Below are 21,154 nucleotides of genomic sequence, written 5' to 3' on the forward strand. Positions count from 1 at the left end.
GCCACGTGCAATTTCTAACTGCCATTTAGAACTCGATTCAAACCCTGAATTATGGAGTGAGCGCCTTCAAAGGCCGGCCTGACGGGGAGTTGGGGGGGGTGCAGAGCTCCGGTTCCCCCACGAATCAAAGGGGCCCGGGATTGCTGTGGGGAGGGAGGCCGCAGCCTTCGCGCCTCACCGGCACCCTGACCCTGACCGTGGCCGGACAGGCAGGTGGGCGAGCGGACAGACCCCGCGGCCGGCCTGAGTGCGCTGCCCGGGAGGGGCGTGGGACCCGGCGCTGAGGCAGGGCCGCTCGGCCTGGGCTGCTGCTGGGCCTCGGGAGGCAGGGACCGCTGGGGGGAGGGGGGCTGGGAGGAGCCACGGTTAACGCCCAAGTGGATGGTGGTGTGCTTTGGTATCGCCACAGAGGAGCGGGGGGGGTGGGGGGGGGGGGGGGGGGGGGGGGGGGGGGGGGGGGGGGGGGAGAGGAACAGGCATTGGAGGTTCCGTCCTGAGGCCCCTCTGGGCGCACCGCCGCGGGGCCTGGGGTGGAGGGAGCGGGGTGCTGAGACCAGGGGCTGGGTGGTGGGCTCTGGGAGCACCGGTCTGGCCTGAAGGGCAGAACGGAGGCTCTGCCAGGAGGCCCGCGGGCAAGTGGTGCTGGGATGGAGGGGCAGCGGCCCCCACGGCACGGGCCACAGCGCCGTCCCCGGGTGGCCCAGGCCCCTCCGAGGACCAGTGTCCAGGAGCCGCTGCAGGCCAGCCCCGAGGGGGCCAGCCCAGGCCCCGCGTCTCCCCACGCGCCTGGAGAGACCTGGGAGAGCAGACCCCCCCCTCGGCGTCTGTCCCTGCGGAGCTGTGTCCCACAGGCCAGGCCCAGGGGCCGCTGCCACAGGGTCCACAGGGGCTGTCCCGGCCGGACAGGGCGCTGGCGACCCCTCTGTCCCCATCCCTCACTGCCTCTGCCCGGCAAAGAGGCTGCTCTTCTCACAGATCCCAGATCTGAGCTGGGGCGTGGGGGCGCTTTAAGGAGTGTCCTGTCCCCGCCCCCCCCCCCCACCCACCCACCCGGCTTCGGGTTCTGAGGGTGAGTCACACACCTGCTGTGTCGTAACTGCTGGAGGCGACGCCAGGCAAACAGCCTGGGGAGCAGACGGCAGCTTACACCCAGCAGAGGTGCCTCTGAGAGCCCCGTCTGAGGGCAGCGCTGACGGAGCCGGTCATTCCTCCACTGCACTGAGAGCATCGTGGGGGCCGGGCACTGTCCTAGGTGTGGGGACCCCCCGCGGGGAAAACAGGCAAGCATCCTGCCTCCTGGGGGCCCACAGTCGGGGCAGGGACACTGAGGACAGACAAGATTCAAGTAAGACACGCGGCTGGTTAGACGGGGCGGCTGGTTAGACGGGCCGCGGGAGCGAGGGGAGAGCGTGGCCATGAGGCCCAGGATGGAGGAGAGGCGGGGAGGGGGTCTCGCGGGAAGGACACGCGGGGACTTCGGGTTTGACTCTGAGAGGGGAACGTCGGCCTTTTGAGCGGAAGAGAGACGTACCTGAGTTAGGTTTTAACAGGATCCGCCGCTGGGTTTGCAGGGCAAAGGGCGGGAGAGCGATGCGAGGTTTGAGGGTAGTCAGGTGGGCAGGGGCCGGCGGGCACCCGGGAGCAGACGGGGCGCTGAGAAGCGGCTGGATTCGGGGTATGGATGCAGTAGGGCCCCAGGCCTGCTGACAGGTGAGGAGGGAGACGCTCAGGGTCTGCCCATCCACAGCAGGGCCCGTGCCCCCCCCCCCCCCCGTGTGGCGCAGCGGGTGGCCGAGGGGTTCGAGGTGACCGCGTCCCCGTGAGGATGGTGAGCGAGCAGTGGGGGGCAGGAGCCTGGACTCGGGGGGAGGCCCAGGCCGCAGTCTCGGGTTGGGAGCCGTTGGTGTGCAGACTGGACGAGGCCCCTTCGCCCGGCTTGCGGCCTCCATCCAGCCAGGCTCCCGGACAGCCATCCTGTCCTCTGCCCAAAGCTGCTCTCGGGGGGGCTTCCCAGAAAGGGTTTGACCGGCGGGTGCCCTGCCACTCCCTCCTCTTCAGCGCAAAGTGAGCGGAGGCTGGGGGGCGAGGCTGGGGGGGCGAGGCCGGGGTGATCTGTGCAAGGACAGTCTCTGGGCCTCGCTGTCCCCTCACCCCTTCACCCTCTCACCCTCTCACCCCCTCACCCCCTCACCCTCTCACCCCCTCACCCCCTCAACCCCTCTGCCACCTTCCCCTTGGGCCACCCGCAGCCACAAGGCGTACAGGGGCACACACCCAGTCTGACCCACTCACCACCCTCCACGCACCACCTGCCCCCCACCCACATCACCCCCCAGCACACCCCCCTCCCCCCGCACACCCCTACCACTTCCCCTCGCACGCCCCCCACCCCGCACGCTCTGGCCAGAGGATGCACGGGCAGGGTCTGCAGTCCAGAAAAGCGCTGATTCGTTTATTGGGGCTGCAGGGCTACAGTGTGTGGGGCGAAATCACATGGCGGGGGTTTGGGGTGGGTCTTGCTGGGCGCTGATTGGTCAGAGGTGGGGAAGAAATCACTTCTTCAGGTCTGAGGGCAACTCCAAGCTCCCCTTCCGGAACCAGGTCCAGGGCCGGTGTGGAGGCTGGTGGCCAAGGGTGCAGCCGCCCGCCTGCGGGCTCAGGAGCTGAAACAGTTCAGATAAGATGTTATCTCAGCCGCCTGGGGCTCGGACCTGAGCTTCGTCAAGGTGAGACTGAGGTCAGGTCCGGGATGCAGCAGAGAGGAAAAGGATGTCTTAACACCGCGGTTAAATCCCCTGGAACATGGGACCCCTGTCCGGAGCCGGAACATGGGCACCCCATCACCATCCTGCCTGGCCAGGGACTCCTTGGTGTGTAGTTTGCAAAGGGGGGGCCTTCACGCTGTCGCACGGCTGTCCAGCCGGATGCGGGGCGGCCCTGGGGCTACACCTGTCTGGTGTGTAAATCCGTCTCCTGTGTGGCCTCTTCCCAACACGCAGCCGGCGGGTCTCAGGTGTGAGCAGAGCCCTCCCAGCGGGGGCGGGGCCTCAGGTGTGAGCAGAGCCCTCCCAGCGGGGGCGGGGCCTCAGGTGTGAGCAGAGCCCTCCCAGTGGGGGCGGGGCCTCAGGTGTGAGCAGAGCCCACCCAGTGGGGGCGGGGCCTCAGGTGTGAGCAGAGCCCTCCCAGCGGGGGCGGGGCCTCAGGTGTGAGCAGAGCCCACCCAGTGGGGGCGGGGCCTCAGGTGTGAGCAGAGCCCTCCCAGCGGGGGCGGGGCCTCAGGTGTGAGCAGAGCCCACCCAGCGGGGGCGGGGCCTCAGGTGTGAGCAGAGCCCACCCAGCGGGGGCGGGGCCTCAGGTGTGAGCAGAGCCCACCCAGCGGGGGCGGGGCCTCAGGTGTGAGCAGAGCCCTCCCAGTGGGGGCGGGGCCTCAGGTGTGAGCAGAGCCCACCCAGCGGGGGCGGGGCCTCAGGTGTGAGCAGAGCCCTCCCAGTGGGGGCGGGGCCTCAGGTGTGAGCAGAGCCCTCCCAGTGCCCAAGGCGCTGAGACTGCGCAGTGCTCGCCAGGGGGCCTGAGAGTCGCTAATGGAGACTCCCGGGTGGATGGGGGAGTGGAAGCCACAGAAGGCCCTCCTCCTGAGCAGGTCCTCGCCTCTGCTGCTGCTGTGAGCCCCCATAGCACCGCCCTGGGCTGCTGGGCGCTCCCGAGTCATCACCAAGGAGGCCGAGGCCTCGGTGCCCGGGAGCCGCCCCGGCCAGACCGCGAGGGCTGCAGGGAGCGGGTTTCCCGATGGAAAAGGTGCTTCCACCGCAAATCCACCCGGCAGGTGGCTTAAGGGGCCCACGGGGGGTGGCCGTCCCCCTCTAGCTCTTGTCCCCTTGACAGCACCCAGCGGGGCCATCCAAGAGAGCCACTTCCTCTGGCGTCTCTCCCATCTCTTCCACCGCATGGCCAGCTTTTTGAAGTGCAATGCCACACCCACTCTATCCCTCGTGTGGAAAGGACACGTTCTCAAAGTTCGATTTCTCGGTACCCTCCCCCCCCCCCCCCCCCCCCCGCCCAAACACACCAGGAGTGCTACCTCCCTGGTGACGCCCCACATTTCTCCCTAAACACAGGCCCCGCCAACCTCGGCCTGGTCGTGGGCATAACTGCGGGGGATGGGGGCGTGTCTGAGGCATCTTAGATGGAGGGTCAGGGACCATGTTCCCTCCTCTCTGTGCACCTGAGCCCTGGGGCCCTCCCCCCTGCTGGCGTCTGTGAGCACTTTGTCTAAAGGAAACATAACATAATTTCGGTGAATGCTTCCAGGAATGCAGATGTCGATCTGGGCTGTTTAAGAGCCTGGACGTGTTTGTGTCAAACGTGCCTACAGGGTTCTCGGAGAAACAAACCGTCAATTTCTGCTTTGCCGCCTGCATTCTTCCCACTGCCCACCAGAGGGCACTCGGCCGCCCGCCAGGAGGAGTTGCTGCCACGCCCCGGAGTTATTTACCCCCCAGCGCCCTCCCCGCCAGCAGCCTCCCCTGCGGGGTGGGGTGGTGGCGGGGTGGAGTTTGTCTTTTAGCCTCACTGGAAAGGGAGGGGCTGCCGTTACGGGGGAAATACGTTCACTTGAACCCTAAAGTTTAGGATAACCGTAAGGTCTCCGCGGTCCCCGCTGTGCAGTCACACTCCCGCAGAGCCGCCGCGCACCTGCCCGCAACACTCCTCCAGGTCATCGCAGCCTTTCTCGTCTGTCCCCCGCACGTTAAGGACTGTCTGGCACTTGGTCGTGTCGGAAAGAGAAAAGGTGAACATCCTTGCAGCTGGCGGTGCACCCGTGCGCGGGCCTGAGGCCCCCTGGCTGCAGGTGTTCGCTGAACCCGCAAGCGCCCGAGACCCGCCGCTCCCCGCACCGCCCCCCGAGTTTGCGGGCGCCGCCGCAGCCCGCCCCCCGAGCGTCTCGGAACCGCTAGCGGGCAGGCACCCAGCTGGCGGCCGGAGAGCACGCGGCGCGGACAGTCGTGGACAGTAAGTCCGCCTTCAGAGTCGGGGCAGGCTAGCTGTCTCCCGCGGCAAACTCCCCGCTTTCCTGGGGTTCACAGCAGCCGACGTGGCGTCCCGCTGCCAGCAGAGGGCGCGCTTGTGTCTGATGCTCAGGGCAATCGCTAGGAGGCGGTTCTGCATCAGCTGTGCCCGGGGTCACAACACGCTCCCCCCCCCCCCCACCGCCCTCACACACACACACACACACACACACACACACACACACACACACACACACACACCGCACGTCCTCAGCCCCCACAGCGTAGAGATGCGGGGATGGGGAATCGAGCTCCAGGAGGTCCTGGTCGGTCCGGGTAGTCCTGGGGAAGGGTGGGGAGGGGCTGTTGTAGGACTGGATGAGAGCCAGCACTGAATGCAGCAGTGGGCCTTGCTTGGATCCTGGCTTAGGAACCCCGGGGCTGTAAACGCCTCTGATGATGCGTGACCCGGAGGGCGGTTTGAACAGGCTGGGCCCGCAGCCAGGCTAGGAAGTTGGACTTCTCCAGTGTGCTGTGGCGTCCTTCCTGGGCGGCCCCTGCCCTTAGGACAGAGATGGGCCCCCTTTGGAGCTTGGTGTGTCAAACTTCGCCAGAAAACTGAGCAGAACTCGGGGAGTGTGTCCCTTTGAGGAAAAAACTAACTCCAAGACTCTAGTCGCAAATGTTCATCCTCAGGAGCAGCAAATGTTTCATCCTCGGCATGCGGCCGCGTGTCATCAGAAATGGCTGCGCGTGTCCGTGCTGACACGCGTGTCATAGGGTCGCCATCACTGCCTTAGGAGATGCACGCTGGGGTGATGGGCGTGAAGGTCATGACTGCAACTTCGTGTAAATGATTCGGGAGGAAAAATGAGGAAAAGGAACATGGCAAAGCCGTGAGGCATTGCTGAGTCCCGGGGTGGGTTAAGGGTGTCCTCGGGATCTGCCTTCCTGTGGGACTGAACTTGCAGGACAACACGTTGGGAGAGGAGCGGTGACGGGCCACCTGCGGGGGGCAGACCCTCAAGGTTGCCGAGAAGCCTGGTCTTTCGAAGTCACTGTTTGCCCCTTGTGAGGACAGAGGCCTCTACGGCGGACCGAGCCCCGCCCGCGGCGAGCCCTGACGTATTTATCAATGGATGAACCTCTCTCTCTCTCTCTCTCTCTCTCTCTCTCTCTCTCTCTCTCTCTCGTTGTCTTTCTCCAAATCTGTCACTGTAGCTAAAGCTAACCCACGCCTTTATCTTTCCAAATGCTTTGGAACCGCAGTGGGGTGCGTTGGCAAAGCTAAGGCCGGTCGGAGAGAGGACGCTCGTGGGGTGCTAGTTGTGTGTGTCGCTTGGTCGTCAGAGGACGGCGGTGGTTGTCCCCGGCCTCTGTGAGCCGCCACGCTGTGTCCCGGTTGCTTTTCCTCGCGGCCCTCTGACTCGGAGGAGACAGGCTGTGCTCCGTGACATGCGTCCCTCCGTCCCTCCGGTCGTGCATTCTCCGCTCACCCGTTCCCTCGGGGCCGGGGTCACCGGGACCCGAACAGGGGGACCGAGGGGCCGCCAGGAAGTGGGAGCTCGGTGTGATGCTGATAAGCAAGCACTGCAGTGGCCAGCGAGGACGGAGGGCGCAGACGCCATGCCGTCCACGCCCAGGGCTCCTCAGACGGCAGGCGTGGTCAAAAGCCAGGATTGCTGCCTCGTCGGAGGATTACCGGCAGCCATGGGAGCGTTACTTATTTAAGATCCTCCCTTAAGTCCATTCACTTAAGACAACTTAAATGCCTACTTTGGTCTCACCCCAAACACTGCTAACCATAAAGTTGTGCTTTTGATATGTTACTTTTTTCTGACACGTTAAGTAAATCCACAGCTATGTGATCACGGATGTATCTTGAACGGTACATGTCGTCGGGGACACAGGTTCCACACGATCGAGGAATCCTTTCGCCAAAGGGTCAGGGGCCAGCGGACTGAGGTGAGAGCACTGGTGTGTGTGCATCTGAAGTGCATACACACTTCCCCTAGCCCAGCGGTCGGCAAACTCATCAGTCAGCAGAGCCAAATATCAACAGCACAACGATTGAAATTTCCTTTGAGAGCCAAATTTTTTAAACTTCTTCTAACGCCACTTCTTCAAAATAGACTCGCCCAGGCCATGGTATTTTGTGGAAGAGCCACACTCAAGGGGCCAAAGAGCCACATGTGGCTCGCGAGCCGCGGTTTGCTGACCACGGACCTAACCCCATCCTCCTCCCTTTAGGAGTAAGTCAGTGATCTCCGTACAATCCACTTCCCAGAAACCGAGAGACCAGGGGACTCAGTGTCGCTTTGGCGATTAGAACATGAGCTGGTTTCCTGACGACTCGGAGATCACATATTTATTAAGTCCTGACGCAAGAAGAATTTATCTTTAGACGCAAATATCACGTTTGCCCCCAAAATTTAGAGCGAGGACTGTAACACGAAGGGACTGGCTGTTTCGTAGGGAGCGTTAGGCTGGCTGGCTTTCCCTCCAGCACTTGAGTTTAGTCTAAGGACAGCGGTCCCTCCAGGCTGCTCTGAAATTCCCTTAGACAGATCCCCCCATTTCCACGACGAGCTACTCCATGGTGCAGAGCTCGGGGCGTGCCGGTTAGGAGGCGTCTTAAATGTAGTAAATGGCTTCAGCCTTTCCTCGGTCAAAGAGTCATCACAGCCTGCTGCACCAGGCACTGAGCCGGTGCGGAAAGGGGGCGAACCGTGAAGAGCAAAACAGACAGGGTCCTGCCCCGTGGAGCGTACCGGGCAGTGTGGGAGAGACACTGAGTCATCCCCCCAAAATGGCTCTCAGGAAGTGGGGTTTGAGCTGAGATGGGGGCAGAGCGTCATGTCATGCCTCCGGGGAGTTAGAGTGGGGGAGGCTGGAGCTTGGGGTGTCGGCCCTGCCTCGCTGGGCCCACAGCCACCGCAGGGAGTTCGGGCTCTGACCTAAGAGCGATGGGGAACCTTGGAGGGTTGGACTCAACAAATACCGAGGCTCTGTCAGCAGTGCAGGGCAGTCCATGGTGCGGGCACACAAACCACAGCACTTCGGAAACTCCCCAAACCCGCCTCTTCCCGCGCCGCCCCCCCATCAGCAGCGGCTCACTGTGTCTCATCCCCGTGAATGGCCTCACCATTCATCCGCTAGCTCAAGCCCCAAATCCAGGTGCCATCCATGATACCCCCTCTCGTTTTCATCCCCGTACCCCCATATCTCACCCACAGCCAAGTCCTGTCCACTCCGCCTCTCAACTGTCTCTGGAAGTCACTCACTTCTCCGTCGCCTCTGCCAATTGGCCTCTTGCTGAGCTACGGCCATGGTTCCCTAAACTCTCCTGGCCCTCCGCACAGAGCGGCCGTTCCCAAATACAAACCCCACGATGCCAGGCCGCCGCCAAGCCCCGGGGCCTGGGGCACATTGATCAGCCGAGCCAACCCTGGCAGTCACTCCGCGTGCCCTTGACTGACTGTGGGCAGAGACCCAGTGACTCACTCTGGTCACTGCTTCTAGAAAAGCTCCTCCTGCTCTTCTTCCAGAGACGGCGGGGGGGGGGGGGGGGGGGGGAACAAGATCTCGTTTGCTGGGCGTCGCCTCACCTGGGCGTGCCTGGGAGGGCAGCAGCCACCTTGCTACCAGCCTGGAAATGCCATTCCTGGGAGCGGAAGGAAAGCAGTGCCCAAAGCCGGGGGCCCCGCCCTACCAGTGGGGGAACCCCCGTGCCATGGAAGCCAGGGGAAGGTGGGTTTCCTGGTATGCGCAGGCCTAGGGATTCCAACCGACATGTGTCCGAGGCATCAGGGCCAAGCGGGCGGTTGGACACGCTCCTCTGAGGCACGGCGGCGAGGTCTGAGCTGCAGAGACATGAGTCCTGGGTGTGGCTTGGGGTAGGGATGAGATTGCCAAGAAGAGAGGAGAGAGTGAGATCAGAGGAAGGACTGGGGAGAGGAGGAGGAGCTGCAAACCGGAGAGGTGCCCAGGGAGACCACCGGGGCCAGGAGGAAGGGCTCCCTGCGTGCCTGTTGACACTGACGGAGACACGCTAAGGGATGAGCATTCCCGAGTGCGTGCACACCGGGCAGAAGCAAGTGGTGAGGAGTGTTTTCACTTCAGCGGGGGAGGAAGCTGGGCTTCAGGACCTCCCCTTGGGATTAACATGAGGAGACTTTGGCCGCCTGCCATTCAACGAGAGGAGAGGCCGTTTTACCAGCATTTCAAAGGTGAGCACATTGAACAGTAACCCAGTTAGTCTATTTCTCCTCTTCTGAATGCAATATGTCGCGTGAGGTGGAGACGGGGCGAGCTTGCCGAGAGAAGGCACCATGGAGAGAAAAGGCTTGAGGTGGAAGCGAATGGCAATAGGCACAGAATTGGTCTGGGGACCGACATGGGACATGAGATGGGAATGAGCCAGCATAGGGTGTGCCTTGTAAGTCTGGCTGAGCTTAGACTTCGTTCAGTCAGAAATGACTTTTTATTCAATGGGAAGCTTTTGAGCAGCACTAGACTTGGTCAAGGTGTTCCAGGTCACAGGGAAGGCTTGTGAGGTGAAAAAAAAAAGGGTCAGAGGACCGGAAGCTACAGTGCCATGGGAGAGATTCTCAAACTTCAGCGCCAGAATCACAGAGGAATTTGTGACAGATGTAAATTCCTGGTCCTCGTCCCCCCATATTTTCGGTCCCATATGGTGCCAGTTAACGCCAACAGGAATCCCCAATTTGGGGGGTGGTGGTGTAGGAAACAGTTCAATTATGAGACAGCAGGGCTGTGAGGTGGCCCTGGCAGGGAGGCAGCCCCTGGGGTCTATGAGGGCTGGAATGTGGACCATGCACTTGCCCCGAGCGGAGCTAACTTATATAGATAGAAGGCCCTGCCCCTGGTCCCTGATTGGCCTGCCCTTATGCAAATGAAGACTCCAAATCCTTGCAGTTTGATTGGTCTTAAAAACACAGTCCTGATTGGTCAGAATGAGTCACTGTAATTAGTGGAGCTGTGCAGTGGATTTGACAGGGAAAGTATCAGTCTTATTGGTTGAAATAGGATTGCAGGAATTCCTTTAGAGGGCTGGCTCAGATGCAGGAACAGTGCAGTTCAATGCAGGCGTGTCCCTGAACTGCAGTTTGGGGAGGGCCCCTGTTTAGTAATGGCTGCCCTGCTCTGCTTTTCCATTTGAGCCCAGTGAGCCATCAGGACCCATTTAGTATCTTCTTTCAAGGGACCCACATGTACAATTTCCAAAGCTCCTCGCAGCCTACCCTCAAGGGCAGTTTGATGGGCGTCGGGAGTACCCATTAGCTTCCTCCTCCCTGGCAGAGAAAGCTGGCGTTCCCCTCTATTACGTAAGGCTTCTTCCAGGTCTCCCCACCTGGTGGACCCTCGCTTCCCGGCCTGGCTGACCTGCAGGGGCAGGTAGAGCCGGGTGGACCGGCAGGCAAGCCCCGGAGACTGCAGTCCCACGCCCGCCCCGCCCTGGTCCAGCAGGAAAAGCCGCAGCCCCGCTTTCTGAATGGCCGCAGAGGGTACGCATAAACATGGGGGCGGGTCTCTATGGTGACTGGCTGACGCGGCGGCCAATTATGTAGAGGCGCCCCCTCCATCTCCCTGGCCTACACTTCCGGGACGTGGCCCGTCCTTCAAGATGCCAGGAGTTGCCTCACCGAGCGGAGTAGCTTTGATTGGCAGGACAGAGTGGAGTCCCCAACACCCCAACGCTCCGGAAGAACGTGTTTGACAGACAGGTCTGGGGGCCAGTGGGTGCCAGGAGGCTGGGCGGAAGCTCGGGGTGGAGGGGCTAGAGCAGGGCGGAGCCTGACGCGAAGAGTAGGGCGGGGCGGGGCGGGCAGGGAGCGGGCAGGGCCCGGCGGTGGCGGCCACCCGAGATGCTGTCGGGACGCGAGGGCGCTTCGCCGCGGGGAGCCCTGCACTGAAGGCTCTGAGGTGAGGAAAGGCTCTGGGCATGAGGGTTGTGGCGTCCTCAACCCCGCGGCCAGCGTCCTCGCCGCCGGCGTTCTGCCCGCCGGGCGCTCCGGGCTCCGGAGCGATGGGGGCGGGGCTGGGCACCTGCCCATGTTTGCAGGCACCTGCTGAAGGGGCGCTGGGGTCTGTCCCGGAGCTGGGGAGCTGGGGAGCCGGGGAGGGTGCCAGGCTGGGCAAGAAGGTAGCCGACCAGCTCGCCCCATCCAGGTCCCGCCCTGCCCGGCCCTGTTCCCACGCCCGCCGCGGCCTGTGCCCTCCCTGGGTGGGGTGGGGGCGGGGCGTCCCAGCCTCGGAGACCCTCTGCCCGGCGGGAGGGGCTCGCGGCGGCGCCTGCAGAGGGAGGTAGCCGAGGCCGGACCGGCCTTGTCGCATCAGGCCGAGACAGGTTTGTCCAGATTCTCTGCGCGAGGAGATGCGTTTACGCCCGGTGCGTGCCCAGGTGCCTCTCCCGTCCCCAGCGAGCCGGGCGCACCCAGGCTGCTCCCTCTGTCCTCGGGGCCCTGCTCCGCCGCCTCCTAACGTGGACCTGAAGGCTGTTCGTGCCGTGCTAACGCGGTGCCCCTGTGGGGACCCTGGCGCACGGGAGGAAAGGACCCGTCTCTGAAGTTGGTGCAGGCCGTGTACGCTTCATTCGGAAGGTCCGAGCTCTCCCTCCTTAGCTTGTAGGAGGGTGTGTGGCCGAACCAGCAGACAGGCCAGACTTTCCTAATGACTAGGACGCCTCTTACGTCTTCCGCCTATCTATGCCGCTCCTGTTGGAAAGCGCTATCGTGTCTGGGTAGACTAGACACCCCATAAATGGTGATCTTATTCCCGAAAAATGGGCGACAATTTCTCCAGGTGATTATGTTGCTCCTAGGAGGAGCTGGGAGAAAGTTTTGCTTGATTCTTCCAGGCAAAGTCACGAGGGCTAGACTTGGAGGGGACCTAACGGGATTGATGCACCCCAGTAACCACCTGGTTGTGATCACTGTGTCCCAAGGGGATGATCCCCTCTTCAGTCAGGTCTGCCTAGGTGACAGTGGGGTGCTGCTCTCATTTTGTGCCTCCACATTTTTTATCTCCCAATGATTTTCATCTTAGTCATCTTTAAAGGCAGGTTTGCAGTTCTTGGCAATTAAGTTGCTATTTACTGGATATACACTGAGTGGCCAGATTATGATGATCTCTGAACGCATAATAACCTGGCCACTCAGTGTAAGTCAACAGGTTGGTGGAAGGACCAACATCCTCATTCCTTTGACTTAACTACCGGGCGGCATGGTGTCTTGCAAGCCTCATTAACTGGCACGGGCGGGGCTGGGAGGCACCTCACAGGCCTGCAGAATCACATTTTTGCTGAATAGGGACATTTGGTACCTGATTCTCTCATGATTTGCTTCTCAAGAGTTTAGAAAAATGTTGCTCAGCTTGACCCTTTCCACCTGCAGCCTTCTGCTCGGTGCCAACAGCTCAGAGAAGGGGCTCTGGTCTCCCTGGGGCGGAGGGGGGGGGGCCGGGGGCGCCCCGCCCCAGCAGACGGTGCTGTCTCAGCTCGGCTTGCTGGTCTCTAGGCCTCTCCCTTTGTATTTTTAGTCAGTGACCCCTGACTCTGTGACCTTAGAGATGTGCTCTTACCCACTGCTTCCAGCTTTGGGGAAAGCTCTTTGCACGCCTCTGCTGTACCTGTATCCGTGGATGCCTGGTCCTGCCGTCTCCATCCTTCAAGCAGTTAGAAAAGGTCATTTCTTGGGAACGGTCCTGACAAGACCCCGTTAGCCCTGTCTCCCACTCGCTCGCCCTCCCCCGTTTTTTCTTACTTCTTTGGCTGCTACTTTTGCTAGAGAGAATCATTTTGTGCTGAAGACCACTCTTTGGGGACACACTTAAATGGCCCTTTGGGCCTTTAATTTCCCATAACCCCGAAAAGAGCGCCAGACTTGGAGTCATGTGGGCACAGCGCATTCAGTGCTGGCAGCGACTGTTGTAGCCCAGGGCTCCTGCGTTCTGGCCCAAAGCGGAGCTGTGTCACTGAGATTCTGAATCCCGGCCGAGCACTGGCACCCAGGTTCCGGGGGTATTTAAAGGTGGGAAAGATATTGGAGTCAAAAGACGGAGGGGGAACTATTCCTTCAAAATAGTTGAAGGAAACAATTTCTGAAAACGTTTTCCCCCTGGGTTTTATAACTGTGTGTTATATAATGCTGTGTTGAATTCCTATTGAGAATGGCACATTTAGTTCTTATTTCAAAAGGCTTAACTTTGGGTGTTGGCTGTCTGTTTTCCCTCATTGGAAGGTGAAGTGACTTTGGGGACAGAAGTTGGATGACGCAGGCGGCCGCGCTTTCGTGAGGAGCACGCGTTATGAACCCTTTCTGGAGCATGTCTGCGAGCTCTGGACGCAAAGTAGGTACAGTGATGATTGTGGCGAGGAACCATTTGCATAAGAACAGAGGCCAACATAATTATACTCAGGTGGCGCTGTAACCTTAACAAGATCACCATCTGGTTTTTCTAGTTCAGGCTTTACTTTAGAGAAGCAGTTATTTTGTGGATTAAAGTTAGTTTCCGAGACGGAGGTCGCATCTCAAATAGAAATGACTGGTAGCACGGAGACGATTCGGGTCGGTGATGCTAACATGACTGCCGCGCATGCCTGCAGGTGCACATCCCCCTGAACCGCGAGATGTTCTGGGGAGGAAAGCCCTGGGAAAGGCCAGCCCCGTGTGGTCAAGTCCAACTCGACGCCACTGGTTTAATTTTTCTAAATAAAATGTTTTTAGTGGCAAAAAATCAGACATTTTAGGAAAGGCGAACATACGCAAAGACAAAAGCGCAATCCCACCTCTGAGAGCACCTTGCTCATCTCTAGGCACAGGACATACATTTGAAGGCAGTAATTCCACGGCCAGACGGCAGTTTACCTGGACTCCCCTAGTCTCTCTCTCCTGTGGACGATGGCTTATGCGGGGGAGAGTCCAAATACGGCAACGTAGGCACTAGGGACAGGGTCACAATCGGACCCGTTGCCAGAGAGAGAGCAGCTTCCTTCCTTGTTCCTAACCAAAGCGCTAATGTCAGGCAGGGACTCACTCCCTCTTCGCTGGTGTTTGAGCTGCTTAGCGCCTGGCCTACAGCATGGAGCTGCTCAGGGGCTGTGCGGGTGTTGCACAATTGTCTGTTTAGTCACCCCTTGCCCTCTTTTGAGGGCCCCCTGGAGAAAGCATTTTTTTGTTTCACTCAAATTTCGTGAATATTGGCTTTCTGGGCTCCATAGGACGCAGCTCACAGGAGTTTTCTAACGTGGTGGTCTTGCTTCCGCTCTGTTCTGCTCTGGATACTGGCCCCGCACAAAGGCCTTTCGAGTCATCTCGGCCACGGTGCCAGGATGTCTTCGTAAAAGAGTAATTCCAGCTTGTAGGCCAGGGACTAAGGACAGCACACACTCTGTGTTAAGAACCATCCTAACAGCTGTCCTCCCCACTGCGTCTCGAATAGCGATCTGACGGTGAAGAGAAGACAGTGGCTGGGGACGGGAAGGCCAGCCCTCCACGCACGGCTCCAAAGAAACAGCTGCCTTCCATTCCCAAGAACGCTCTGCCCATCACGAAGCCCACGTCTCCTGCCCCCGCAGCGCAGTCAACAAATGGCACACACGCTTCCTACGGGCCCTTCTACCTGGAGTACTCTCTTCTGGCAGAATTGTAAGTTCCTGAACCATTTGGCTGCATTTTGGAATGACTCTTGAAGGTAAAGAGTGAAATGCGCTCTAATGGACTGGGCTCAGTTAGTGGCCGCCATTTAATCTTCAAGCTCAAACTCAGACCTCTGCAGTGTCAGCTTGATGCTTATGGAGAGGGAGGCTATGGTAGGCAGGATAACCTTTCTTAACCAAGGCCTAAGGAATGTCGTATATTCTCAGATATAATGACTCATACAGATCTTGGGTAAGTAGGATTTGAAAGCAAATGTGTGCGTTGATTTCCACACCTGCTTTGGAGAGCGTGAACAGGGAGGAAGATTTAGGAAGTACCTGTGGTAGGTCAGGGACTTAATTTTGGTCTTCCTTCCTATGCAGGGAGGAATTCACCTCCTGAAGAGGTCACAGAGGACGGGACAATGGGAGGGTGGCCATCTAGCCTTCCCCGGGCAGGCCCCGCTGGAGGCTTTGTGCTACGCTCTGGGGGTCACCTTGTGAGAGGCACCTGCCCCCTGAGGAGGTGGTCCCAGTAGGGGAGATGGAGAGCCAGGCCCTGGGAGGCAGTAAATGAAGGAACTAGAACTGGGGACCTGGAGAAAATTGGAGAAGTGCATGACTTCACACATTTGAAGGCCTGTCACTAGAAAGGGGATTTGACTTACTCCGTATGACCTCCGAAGCTGAAGGAGGTGACACAGGACGTCATAAAGATGCGGGCTCTGCGCAGGAAGAGGCTGACTGGTCAGTGAAATCAAGGTTGGACTGCGGTTGCACGTGTGCGCGGGTGTGAGGAGTGATGGCAGTGGTGTGCCTGGCCTACCACGGGGCTCCCATAGTGACTGAGAGCAGGTGGCATTTGACGAAATAATCTGTCCCAAGGATAGAAAGTGTGGAGATTTCTTAATTTCAGTTATTTAAAAATTCCTTTGCACACGGCACTTGATACTGAGCTGTGTCCTAGCCTTGTGCTGCGGGCATGTGCTGTGTGCTGGTAACGAGGCTGAAGAAGTGCAGTAGTAAAGCAAAACCCTGAGTCTTGAAGCCCAGGGTGTCAGGACACACTGAGTTATGAATCAGTGGCATAACTGGAAAAAACAAAATAAAATTCCTTTGTACATGAAGTTATTTTAAAGGCACCAATGTTGTCAGGGCAGAGGGGCTGAGCCGCCGGCTGAGGGCCCAGTGTGATGTGGTGGCAGGCCCCCCAGGCTGTGTAAGGGGCCTGTGCTGGAGGCGGGGCAGTGCGTGGACAGGCTTCCATTGTGGCACTGAGCCCTCTGCCCAGAACACAGAACGCCCTCTGGCAAACTGTGCTGCGGTAGCTGCATCTAAAGGACTGACTGCTTTAAAGTTAGGCAAATAGGTAATAAAACTATCAACTAAGGTCCACTGTCTACTTCACACTTAAAGCTCACAGCCTGACTTGTTTGGGCTCATGGCTCAGTTGCGAAGAGCGGCGTGGCATGGCTGGGGTGGGACGAGGTCCCCCAGAGCCCAAGCAGCCTGTGTCTGCGCTGTCTGGGCACCCACCGCTTCCCACCCCGGGCCCAGAGGGCGTGTCTGCGCCACAGGGTCAGTTCAGAGCAGAAGCACACCGCGGACAAACCTAAACATGGCCTTCTGCCCAGGGACTAGGGTCACACTGAAAGTGACACCTCCGTGAGGGCCGTGCTTGGGACTTTATTCTTAACTAGAGGCTCAGGGCATGACATTCATGCACTGTGGTGGGGGGGGGGGTCCCTCAGCCCGGCTTGCGCCCTCTCGCAGTCCAGGAGCTGCTGGCTTAGACACACTCCCTGAGGATCAGGCCTAAGCTGGCAGGCGGACATCCCCCAAGGGGTTGTTAGTGCTGCCATGGAAGCGGGAGGCTCCTGCCACTGCGCTCCCCAATCGTGAGCCCAGTTCCTGTGTTAAGCGTCTGCCCCCTGGTGATCCGTGCGCGTCTTAGTGACCGGCTGTTCGGTCTATTTGCAGATTAGCCTTTTATTATATAGGATTACCTAGCGCTGGGTTTAAGTGGCTTTGAATGTGTGGGTGAGCTCTACTGTGCAGTCACTGAAGCAGTACCTTGACCAGTCCTCTCACCTACCTCAGGCGTAAGGTCCAGAGCTTAAAGCAGGTTGCATTGTTCTGGGATGCTGTTTGGGGGAGGTGGGTTTCTGGGAGGAAAACTTGATTCTTTGTGTCCCTGTGTTTGGCTTGAATGTCTCAATCTGGGCTCTTTGTGGTGAAGCCAGTAGAGGGCAGCCGCCGGGGCCAGGTGAGGGGCTGGGATGACGGGGCCTGTTGGGTTAGGGCCTCGCTGCCCCTGGAGGGACTATTTCTCCGCAGAACAGGACCGGGGTGGTGTCCGTCACGGACCTCCGTCCAGCCCCCGCTCTGCTCTGTTGCAGTACCTTGCTGGTGAAGCAGAAGCTGCCGGGTGTCTACGTGCAGCCGTCTTACCGCTCAGCGTTAGGTAAGTGCTTCTTTCTGCAGCGGCAGCTCACCTGGTGCCCCTGACACTAGGCCTTAACCGCGCTTGCCTCTCCTGCAGTGTGGTTTGGAGTGATCTTCATTCGGCACGGACTTTACCAAGACGGAGTATTTAAGTTCACAGTGTACATCCCTGATAACTACCCAGACGGCGACTGCCCGGTAAGTGGGAGCTACAGCCTGGCTCCGTGTGCTGGCCAGCGAGGAGGCCCACAGGGCGCTGAAGGAGTCTTGGTTCCTTTCCTGACCAGCCGCTTTTAGGATTGTTTCCCGAGATGTCTGTCTGCGCTTCGGTCTTTGGGGGGAGGGCCTGTGCCTCGCTGTGTCCTCGGCCATGCCAGCCTCCACCGGGAGCTGTGCCTGTGCTCTCGCAGCCGTGCGCTGAGGCTACGCAGCACTCGGGTCGTGGTGCTGGGTAGAGCACCCTTCACTGCAAAACTGCATGGCGCAGGGCAAAGGGGAAAGGAGGGAAGGCTCGCTCTGGGCAGCTCCTGGCATGACTGCCTTGTCCGGACACTTCCTGCCACTGTCTGTGGGCCCACTGCCTCTCGCTCCCACTGAAAGCTCCGGCTCTCTCCATACAGCGCTTGGTGTTTGATATCCCCGTCTTCCACCCGCTAGTCGACCCCTCCTCAGGTGAACTGGATGTGAAGAGAGCATTTGCGAAATGGAGGTGAGTAGCTAAGTGTTTCCTTCAGTGACAGAGTCGGGAGGACGCCCAAGTCACGCGCCTGTCTCCCTTAGGCGGAACCACAACCACATCTGGCAGGTGCTGATGTACGCGAGGCGAGTGTTCTACAAGATCGACACGGCGAGCCCCCTCCACCCAGAGGCTGCGGTCCTGTAGGTCACTGCTTTCCTTCACATCGATCTGAGATTGCGGCCTAGGAGGGGATGTGGGTAACGATCTGACTGAAACTTTTCACAGGTATGAGAAAGATGTCCATCTGTTTAAGAGTAAAGTGGTGGACAGCGTGAAGCTGTGCACGGCCCGCCTGTTTGACCAGCCTAAAATAGAAGACCCCTACGCCATTAGGTAAGTGCTGCGGACCTAGACAGAGCGCACCTGGCAGCCCTGTGCGCCACGGTCCGGGTGGACTTAAATTAAAAAGGGGGGTGAAAGGGAAAGTATATCACCTGTTAGCCTACAACCCTTATTACTTGGAACAGATTTCGGACCCCTCTTCAGCTCCTTAAACAAAAAGCTTCCCATCGACAGGCACGCCGTGCCGTGGTGAGCTACTAAGTGACTGGTTCCTGAGGAGCCTGTAATGTGCTGTTTTAAGTGTCGGTGTCAGCGGGAGCCCCCCCCCCCCCCCCCCAAACAGCCACAGCCCGGCAAGGTTCCGATGTGCTGAGGGAGGGACGCTGCATAGGGGAGAGTGACTAGTGTGGGACAGTGGGTTCTGGAGCTCTGTGACACTTGACCTTGGGGCCGAGCGGCGGGAGAACAGAGCTGAAGGATGGGTGGTTTAGCGCTCCGCACACTGGTGCCGGGGAGGCGGTGTAGTGCAGTGGGTAAGGCTCTGCAGATAGAGTGGTCGGCTTTGTGACCGGAACAATTACTCGCTTTTCCTGTGCCTCACTTTCTTCATCTTTAACTAATAGTACCTCAGGGGTTGTTTCAAGGCTTAAATGAGCTAACCCGAGGAAAATACTCTGTAAAGCATGGTTATCATGTGAGAAAATAATTTAGATAATGTCTAAAACTTACACGTTGACAACTGATTAAAGACTTTTCTTTAAATCCTTATTAGGTTTTGTTATGGCAACTGGCCTAAGTTTTAAAAAATAGATGTTCTGCAAATTTAGTAAGCCAAACAGTTTTTAAATCTTTCTCTCTTCTTTAAGCTTTTCTCCGTGGAATCCTTCTATACACGACGAAGCCAGAGAGAAGATGCTGACTCAGAAAGTAAGCTGACCGTTTCTGAGATCGCTACCTTGCTGACCCCTTTCTAACCTCATTCTGCACAGACACCTGTTGGGGAGACGGGTTTGTACAGTGCTGACGTCTCATCAGTCCCTTTCTGATGTCTGTTTTTGATTGTGCCTAGAAGAAGCCTGAAGAACAGCACAATAAAAGTGTTCACGTTGCTGGCCTGTCCTGGGTAAAGCCTGGCTCGGTACAACCCTTCAGTAAAGAAGAGAAAACAGGAACCACCTAGGAGCCGGGACTGTGGTGACTGGTGCACCAGGCACTTTCCTGCGGACGCAGGCCGAGTCCAGGCTGACCAGCGGCCAGGACTGCTGCGAGTAAACTGTGCGAACGAGGACTGGGCGTCAGTGGTGTCCGTGTGCGCGTAGGTTCTAACAGCAAGTTCTGGAAACCTCTCTCTAAGTAACGCGTTATTACTTCTGTCAGAAGTGTCTTTAGGGTGGTTATCTAGTTCAGTACTCCAGATTATTGGGGACCTTGAGGCTTAAGTATTTTTCTGAATATAATGCTAAAGGTAAGTGGCATTCATTTGAAACGAATAGAGTAGACAGGGTTTAGCACTATGTAATGATTGTTAAATCGGTGTCTCAGCTGTACATATGTTAGGAAGTGGAGAGGAAAGGTGTAGAGAGAGCAGGTTCCTTAGCGTACTAGCACTTTCAGCGCGAGGTCACCCGACTCTCAGTCTTTAGCCCACTGTCTTACTGATTTACGAATCGCTACCAGGTGCACGTTAGGGGCATGAGGCGGCCAGAACACTGGTTCATAGTTTTGTGTTTTTTTTTAAAAGCAAATTACTTACTGTATTTTTATGGCAGGAGGGAGAAAAAGTGTTAGAACGGTTTCTAATGAAGTCAAATATTTAAGTGATGAATGACTAATGTGTTTTGTAGAGACAAAATAAACCAATAAATGATGGTTCTTTGTCATTTATGCAGGAAACTAAATATCCTTTTCTCAGTATAACTGAACAAAGATTAATTTATAAATGCTTTATTGAAAAATACACTTATTTTCATATAAAATTACAGTAGCAGTAAGTGTCTGGAGAGGTTTTATAAATATTTTTGCAGAACACTATTCTAACTGAACAGTGTAATAAGTTCCATATTTCTTTCAGAGCAATATGAAGTTACCTAGTAACTTTGTTTATACTGATTCAATTTACAATTGAATTTCCTCCCTAATATTATTCATTCGACTTAAAAACTGCTGGAACAATACTGATTAATAAAGTTATATATAGATACTTCAATACCTGTTAAATAACCTTTTCTAATTTGTATGACTGGTACTGTGTACTCAATGAAAATCTAAACTTTTTTTAAACTGCCAGGAACATACCCAAAGATATTTTAAAATGCATCACCTTAGTAGACACATGTCTTTTGGATAACTACCTCCTAAAGGAAGAGGCCATAATTTTTCATATTAATTCCCTTAATTCAACTTGATTTAAAAATCTTCACTTAGCCAGCTGATCCCTATTAATGGGGGGGGGGGGGGGGAAGGGGAGAGAGGAACCTGGAAAATTTAAAATATGTGCCCCAAAAGTGGCTAGTGGGGCTTTAACAGTTCTAAAAATGTACAAAAGCATCAAAGAGGATGTTGAGTGTTTATCCTAGCAGTTTTGTACTTAATAAAGTTCACATTGTAGAAAGTGCCATCACAATATACAGCAAAACCTAGGTTACGAAGTCATGCTTTTTACAGCCCAAAAGTGCCACTTCTTACACAACTCACACACACCAAACACCAAACACGCAAGCACCTGCCACACTGCACCACACCTACGGGAGGGAAGGCTACACACAGGGACTGGGAGATGCGGCCATCTGAGTCTGGGCCCTCTCCCTTGTGTTTCTAAAATGCAAAGTTCTCCCAACTCCTACCAAGTGTTTTAGGACAAAGTACCTAGTTTCTGTGTTGCTTTTCATGGGCGCCAGAGCAGACCACAAACAGGTAGGTGGAAGGGACTGAAACAGCCCTCTGCGGGCGGGCCAGCAGAGAGCGCACACGTTTCAGCACGCTTTGTTCTCTACAATACCTGTGAAAGCTGTGCCAGAGAGCTAA

At 57.4% G+C, this 21,154-nt stretch overlaps 2 protein-coding genes across 3 annotated transcripts in view; one reads left to right on the forward strand and one right to left on the reverse strand.

The window, feature by feature from the left end:
- Nucleotides 1–2,431: 2,431 nt before the first annotated feature.
- RBL2 (RB transcriptional corepressor like 2) overlaps nucleotides 2,432–21,154 on the reverse strand; it is a 55,107-nt gene continuing 36,384 nt past the window's right edge. The window contains exon 23 of the mRNA XM_079759888.1: nucleotides 2,432–2,663. The gene's annotated coding sequence lies outside the window, so the exon portion shown is untranslated. The remainder of the gene's footprint in view (nucleotides 2,664–21,154) is intronic.
- Nucleotides 10,537–20,028, forward strand: AKTIP (AKT interacting protein). Of its 2 annotated transcripts, none has more exons than XM_079759895.1 (10): nucleotides 10,537–10,952; nucleotides 13,268–13,376; nucleotides 14,469–14,674; nucleotides 17,064–17,128; nucleotides 17,207–17,307; nucleotides 17,730–17,818; nucleotides 17,890–17,988; nucleotides 18,074–18,181; nucleotides 18,997–19,057; nucleotides 19,200–20,028. In XM_079759895.1, the coding sequence occupies exons 2-10, from the start codon at nucleotides 13,335–13,337 to the stop codon at nucleotides 19,308–19,310; spliced, it is 882 nt and encodes a 293-aa protein (XP_079616021.1). In that variant the 5' UTR covers nucleotides 10,537–10,952; nucleotides 13,268–13,334; the 3' UTR covers nucleotides 19,311–20,028. The 2 variants fall into 2 exon arrangements, with proteins under 2 accessions (XP_079616021.1, XP_079616022.1); XM_079759896.1 differs by having other exon boundaries at nucleotides 10,538–10,952; nucleotides 19,203–20,028.

The sequence above is a fragment of the Cnephaeus nilssonii genome, assembly GCF_951640355.1.
Source record: "Cnephaeus nilssonii genome assembly, chromosome: 20".
Lineage (NCBI taxonomy): Eukaryota > Metazoa > Chordata > Mammalia > Chiroptera > Vespertilionidae > Cnephaeus > Cnephaeus nilssonii.

Excerpts from the sequence above, each read along its gene's own strand:
- AKTIP (XM_079759895.1), top strand. The coding sequence starts at position 13,335 with ATGAACCCTTTCTGGAGCATGTCTGCGAGCTCTGGACGCAAA. Across the intron at positions 17,129-17,206 it reads GTCTTACCGCTCAGCGTTAG|TGTGGTTTGGAGTGATCTTC; the intron begins GTAAGTGCTTCT and ends CCTCTCCTGCAG. Across the intron at positions 17,819-17,889 it reads AGAGCATTTGCGAAATGGAG|GCGGAACCACAACCACATCT; the intron begins GTGAGTAGCTAA and ends TGTCTCCCTTAG.